The 6,570-nt window shown below is 44.5% G+C and overlaps 1 protein-coding gene across 5 annotated transcripts; it reads left to right on the forward strand.

Annotated features, from left to right (window-relative positions):
- The first annotated feature begins 216 nt into the window (after nt 1-216).
- On the forward strand, nt 217-4,855 carry LOC120666746 (calmodulin-binding protein 60 F-like). 5 transcript variants are annotated; one of them, XM_039946669.1, is made up of 14 exons: nt 217-554; nt 632-686; nt 1,116-1,156; nt 1,302-1,392; nt 1,572-1,621; nt 1,714-2,243; nt 2,413-2,573; nt 2,656-2,856; nt 2,951-3,140; nt 3,216-3,335; nt 3,426-3,526; nt 3,911-3,965; nt 4,071-4,187; nt 4,433-4,842. In XM_039946669.1, the coding sequence occupies exons 1-14, from the start codon at nt 379-381 to the stop codon at nt 4,573-4,575; spliced, it is 2,031 nt and encodes a 676-aa protein (XP_039802603.1). In that variant the 5' UTR covers nt 217-378; the 3' UTR covers nt 4,576-4,842. The 5 variants fall into 5 exon arrangements, with proteins under 5 accessions (XP_039802603.1, XP_039802604.1, XP_039802602.1 ...); XM_039946668.1 differs by having other exon boundaries at nt 226-554; nt 2,945-3,140; nt 4,433-4,855; XM_039946666.1 differs by having other exon boundaries at nt 226-554; nt 2,945-3,140; nt 3,210-3,335.
- Nucleotides 4,856-6,570: the final 1,715 nt, after the last annotated feature.

A 6,570-nucleotide genomic window follows, 5' to 3' on the forward strand; every position in this document is an offset into this window, starting at 1 on the left:
TATAACATCACTATAGCAAAATATGAATTAATTAGCCTCGTTAGATTCGTCTCGCAAATTAGCACACATCTATTAAAAAAATTAATAAATAAATTTTATTTGACACTTTAAATACTAAAATTCTTTTAAACGTGACAGAGATAGGAAAAGAATGGAAACAAACAGGATCATAGCTTGTCTTGTAGCCAAGTACTTGAATTTATTAGCGGCAGCAGTAGCCACTGGCCACTAGCGAACTCCGAGCTGGTTGCTGCGCGCCTCGACTTTTCCACCTTCCTCCCCTCCGACGCGGCGGCGACCGGGACCCGAGGAGAGCCGGAGGAACGAGGAGGCCGCTTGCGCCACCGTACGAGAGCAGGCGAGGGAGGGAGGGATCCAATGGCTCCCAAGAGGGAGCTGTTCGTGGCGGCCGGCGACGGCGGGGCGGCGCCGCCTCAGGAGAAGCGCCTGCGAGTGGAAGCGGCTCCCGGCAGCAGCAGCAGCCGCCCCGACCCGCCGTCGTCGCCGAGGCACTTTCTGGCCATCGTGCTCGTCGTCCTCTTCTTGAAACGGCCGTACGTGTCCACTGTCCTCTCTCGCTCGTCTCTTATCTCTTTCTCTGTCTCGTTGACGCCGTGCCGCGCTCGTGCAGGAAGGGTAGGAGCACGGACGCCATCGCAATCTCCGCCTCCAAGTTTGGTCGCATGGTGAGAGCACTTGCCCAAAAAAGCTTTTTTTTTCTAGAAGAAATGGGGGAAAAGCTTCCCTGTTTGCCTCTGCTTTTTTTGCTGTAAAGTAATCCCCGTGAATTGGGCTGACAGTCTCGTTTTGGTGTGCACTATTTTTCTTTTAAATAAATTGGTGTGTACTATACCGTACCAACAGAATCCGAACAAATATGCTCAAAGTACAGAGCGTTTCTTCATGAAATGTTATATTTGTTAAGTCCTCAGCTTAGGCTCTGTAGTTTCATACCATGAGCAAAGATTTTCTGCTTGGCTCCCCGTAGTTGTATGCACTTTAAAGTGTGGTTGCTGTGTTTTTTCCACATATGATTGATCACTATCAATTTCTCTTGTTGTCTTGCCATGGTTGGTTACTTGACTGAGACTTATATGTTCTATTTGTTTGGATAGATGCGGGACCAGATTTGTCGTTTCATTAATCCCTTGTTTAGGTAAACATTTCGTTCCCTTCCCACTTAATCTCAGCTACTACTACTTTCTTTGGTACTCTAACAACAAAAGCCCTGTAATTTAGGTTTAGGGGGTTGACTCCGAGAAAATCTCAAAACATTTCCCTTTGGAATTTTTTGGATGCAGCAAACTGGAAAATATGGATAGCAAACTGGAAACTATGGGTACCAAACTGGGAAGAATGGAGGAGCAGATTCAGGATATCACCGTGAAAGTGGTCAGATCTCATTTGCATATATACTTGCTCACTGTTTTCTTATGAAATTCTTTTTCGGTTGTTGCTTGTCAATTGGAATGCTTGTATGGGTGCAAAATAAGATCTCTGCTTGGTTGTTGCTTCTTCTTTTTGGGAAAAAACACTTGGCTTATTACTGTTGCTTGTTGCACCAAATGCAGGACAATATAGCACGGCCCTCTCCTGACCACCACAATCATGAGCAGTTCAGGTAAGGGATTTCTTTTTGTCCTGGTGGAGCAAAAGTTAGTTTCTTAAAGTAACTAAACCTCATTTTACTATGCTTTCTTGTTTTTATTTCAGGCAAGAGACAAACCAGGAAGTCAAACCTGCTGAAGCTGAAGGATTGGCCAGTACTGAAGGCAAGGGTGAAAACACAAGCATTCGGCTGCGCTTCCTCAATGGAATGAACATGCAAGTTTACCATGACGATGAGATAAAATCTGACCGCAATACAGCCATTAGTATTGGCATATTCAATGGAGAGAAAATGATTGAATCAGGCGAGCTTTCGAATGTGCAAATTGAGATCTTCGCCCTTGAGGGTGACTTTCCTTATGCTTCCCCAAAGAGTTGGACTGCTAAGAAGTTCAATAAACATAGAGCCAATGCTCGGGATGGAAGAGGAAATGTGTTGGCAGGTGAAGGAATAAAGGCCCAGCTGAAGAATGGACAGTGCGATCTTGGCAGCATCAAATTCACAGAAAATTCAAGCAAGGCACACAGAGGGAAGTTCATCATTGGGGCACGAGTTTGTGAGGGTGAGGTATGTGGTTTCCGTGTTCAAGAGGCTGTCATGGACCCTGTGGTTGTGCAGGATCGCAGAAACAAATGTAGGTTTCCTGCTATCTGTATAGCATCTTCATTTCACTTCAATTGAAGGCCAGAGATGATTAAGATATATGATGCTGGTCCAAGATTCGTATTGCAATCTTAAACACTTCAGGTGATGTGTTGACAGGTTATCAATGTTTACATATTTCTCCCTTTTCTTTTTCGCAGTCAATGAAAAGCGACACCTTCCTAAGCTCAATGATCCGGTGCATCGTTTGAAAGAAATTGCCAAAGATGGGATTTACTGCAAGAGGCTTGAGAAGGAGAAGATCCTTACTGTGCAGGACTTCTTGAAGGCTCTGAATAAGGACCCTGAGAATCTTGCCAAAGTAAATCTCTTGAATATTTCTTGCATGCACGTCCCTCCATTGGTGAATTTATGACAGATGGTCTCCATTTCTTGGTGTGCAGGTTCTCCAGATAAAAAAAGAACACAGGAACTGGGAGAAGATGGTCGAGCATGCAAGGAAGTGCCCCCTCCGGCGTGAGCTGACATCATACCATTGCCCGGAAACAAAAAGTGTGCTCTTTTTCAATTGCGTGCATGGTCTTGTTGGAGCTGAATTTGATGGCCATTACACAGCGTGTGGCAAGTTTGACCAGGATCAACAGGTATATGTTGCGAAGTCAGGGTTAAGTAGCCATGTGTCTTGCTCATCAGTTTCTCCATTTGAAGCAAACATGTCTCATGTGCGTTTGGCTGCAGGATCTAGTGGATAAGCTGAAAGGGAGTGCATATGATCAATTGGATGCTCTTCGTCCTGATTATGTAATGACAGAGACAGACAACTTTCCTCGGCCACTTACTGCGTATATAGGTGGCGCTGGTTCTAGTGCTGGAGCTGGACCATCCAACATGCCAAGTGATTCTTCTGGTCCTCTTGCAGCTTATCAAGGTTAGAAAACCGGTCTTGTGTTTCAAACATGCAGCGTGCATACCCTGATGATTGATAATTTTCTTTCAGTTGCAGGTGTTCCTGCTGTCGAAAGCTCGAGCCACACTCAGATTGAGTCATCCATTGCAAACACGAACATGGATCCCAATCCCAGCTCCTCTATTCCTTATCACCACAGTGCACATCAATATCAAGGTTCCTTCTTCAGTCTTGCAGTTGTTCCATTAAAATAAAACTCAATTGCTTACCTTGCAATCTCCCTTGCATGACTTTTAGACATTCCAGCTCAAGGCACCCAGCCTGGTCAGGAGCAGTTCTCTACCTCTCTTAATGGTTCATGTCAGGAACCTGTTGGTCAACCGAACTCTTGTAGTTGGACAACCAAGGTGAGTAATTGTTGTCTCATGACTAATAGTTTGATCTAACCAAAGATAGATGACCCCGTTTCGAATGCTGGATAATTTTTCAGTTCCTATATGAATTGAAATGTTTAATTGCAGTTTCATGTGATCTTGCTGCTGTTTTTTTTCTGGGCCTGCGTGCGCTGTACTTTCCTTTTATAGCAACATAGTTCTGGCTCTGGCTACTCTCCTCTAGATTTTCATAGCCGCTGGTAACCCCAGCTTGCTTAGCTGTTTCATTGTAAAACTTTCTATAAAATCCGGGTGATCCTGTTTCAAAAAAAAGTTTAAGTACAGAGTTCCTGCGAGTTTGATGCAGGAGTACCATAAAGCACAAACAGAATTTCATGGGCTGTTAATTTGGTGCAGGAGTTGTACCATGGAGATGAACACAACGAAGTGGGGCATTTCCTGAACCAAGCAGGTAGAGAAACAACCTCTGACCATTGGTATAAGCTCTTATAGGAAAATCTAGCACAGAGCTGCATGGCATCTGACAATGGGTTTGCTTCCTTCCCATCATCACTAGGGTTTAATCAGGTGGACATCCAGAGTTCGCTCTTATGGCTAGGCAATGACACCTTAGAAGCATCAACTCCCTCTCTGGGCTGTATGATGTTAACACCACAACAACCTGCAGCCGGTGGTATGTGTTATCTTCTTCCATGTAACTCCCTTGCATCAAAACTTACGGTTCAACCACACCTGAAATTTTTCCACTCAAGATCTTCAATGAAAAGTGAACAATACTGCGTATTCAGAAAAAAAACATTAATTTGTGGATGGTGGGCTCATCCCTCAAATCAGACTGGAGGGGCCAGTTTCCTGACTAATATAAATTTCATTGGCAGCTCTAATACCTCCAAACCAACTAATCTTGTTCCGTTACAGGTGCTCTAGCATCAGCTCAAGGTAGCATGCAGAGCCAGATGCAAGCTCCCCTGCTCCAAAGCAATGACACCTCGGTGGCATCAGCTTCTGCTCAACAGGCCCTTCCACCACAGGAATGGTTTTCCTGGAGCGACTTGATCTGAAGACTGACATTTAGTGGCTGTGCATAGATTTGATTCCTTGATCAGGTCACAGCAGCAGCAGCAACAGCAACAGTTGTAAGCTGAAAAAAAGGAAGTAATGTAGTTCTACAAACTCTTATCACTATTTTCTCTTCTTGTATAATGCAGAACCTGTACTGTGGTGTGTGATTCAGCTTGACTGCTTTATAGGGTACTGCCTGTACATACAAGCCTTGTATGTGTAGAACTGTAATGCCTGCCAGGAGTAAAGTCAGAAAGAAAAGCAACCTTTCCTAGTAAATTATGTTCAATTTCAGTGTATCTGCAGGACCCACACGACATAAAAAAGGGGATACCTTTTTTTTCTCGAACACGCAGGAGATCTGTGTATCAATATATTAAGAAGAGAGAGGGGAAAAGAACCCCCCAAAATGTTAAGGGGTAATGGGTCTGTAACACACCCTAACAACAACTAGCTAACTTACACAACAATACACAAACGGACCAGACCAGCACCTGCCTAGAGCCTCTACAAGTTGGGAGCTAGGGCGAGGAGAAAGGAAATTCCTCGAGCCCCGGCTGCAGACCTCATTCCTGAAAACTGAAATGACTTGATCAACATTAGGAGCCCCCCCCCCCCCCCCCCACAATCGAAAACACACACATTGTGGTGTTTCCATACAAGCCAAGCTGCTAAGATGATTATAGAATTGACCCCTTTTGAACTTCCTCAGAGACCCTACTGCTTGCTCCTGCCCACCAGTCCATAAAGCAATGATCCTCTAGCTGAGGAGCAATGGCTTGCAGGCCAAACTGCTGCAGCATGTTAAACCAGAATTGCCTGGTGAAAACACAAGACACCAATAGATGATCTATTGTTTCATCGACCTGATCACATAGAGGGCATTTCGGTGGGTGATTGAGACCTCTCTTAGCAAGCTTGTCAGCTGTCCAGCATCTATTGTGGGCCACCAACCATAGAAAGAACTTGCATTTTCCTAGAGCCCAGCTCTTCCAAATTCTTTCCCATGGATCAAATTGAATAGCCCCAATGAACAAGGCCTCATATGCTGATTTGGTGGAGTAAACGCCCGAATTTGTGAACTTCCAAACATGTACATCCTCCAATTCTGGTTGCAGTTCAACATTGGACAGAAGCTCCCAAAGTTGCAGATATTCAATCAGCACCTGCAAACTAAGGCCCCTTTTATATCTGAAATCCATTGTCCACCAGTGATGGCAGCATATACTATTCGTTTTCTTGCTCTTGTTGCTATTGCCCCAAACAAATGTGGCATTGCCTATTTTAAACTCTGACCAAGCAGCCAGCTATCTGTCCAAAATTGGGTGTTTTTTCCATTCCCAACTGCTGATTCAACAGCCAATGCAAAGAATGCATGAACCTGGGGCTGAGATTGAATGGGGAAAAAAGCCCATGCCTTTCCAGGTTCTGTTTTCTGTAACCGTAGCCACTTTAGTTTCAGGGACCACCCCAATTTTTGGAGGTCAGAAATACCTAGACCTCCCAGGAAAACTGGTCTTGTGACTTTTGGCCAAGCAAGCAGACAGTGCCCTCCTCTAGCATCTTTCCTGCCTTTCCATAGGAAACTCCTTATCTTGTCAATTGCTTTCAGTACACCTGGTGGTAATTCAAGTGCTAACATAATGTAGATCACCATTGATGTGAGCACATATTTCACCAGAATTCCTCTTCCAGCTTTGGTCAGCAGCTCAGCTTTCCAACTGGGGAGTCTGTCTACTATTTTCTCCACAATGGGCTGTGCCTGTGCTTTGGTAAGCTTATGAGGAGACAAAGGAACTCCTAAATACTTACAAGGGAACTCAGCAATCTGGCAGGGTAGGGATTCTTGCAGAGTTGCTATGTCAAAATCATTGCATTGTATTGGAAGAACACTACTTTTTTGGAGGTTTGTTGTGAGGCCAGAGGCATTACCAAAAAGCTGCAGGATATCCAATGTTATTCCAATATCATCAGCTGTGGGCCTCAGGAACAAA

This window comes from Panicum virgatum, chromosome 3N (genome assembly GCF_016808335.1).
Source record: "Panicum virgatum strain AP13 chromosome 3N, P.virgatum_v5, whole genome shotgun sequence".
NCBI lineage: Eukaryota > Viridiplantae > Streptophyta > Magnoliopsida > Poales > Poaceae > Panicum > Panicum virgatum.

Bases quoted from the DNA above. Each gene is read 5' to 3' on its own strand.
- LOC120666746 (XM_039946666.1), top strand. From the start codon at position 379: ATGGCTCCCAAGAGGGAGCTGTTCGTGGCGGCCGGCGACGGCGGGGCG. The intron at 687-1,115 runs GTGAGAGCACTT...TTGTTTGGATAG, and splicing joins CCTCCAAGTTTGGTCGCATG to ATGCGGGACCAGATTTGTCG. The intron at 1,622-1,713 runs GTAAGGGATTTC...TTTTTATTTCAG, and splicing joins CACAATCATGAGCAGTTCAG to GCAAGAGACAAACCAGGAAG.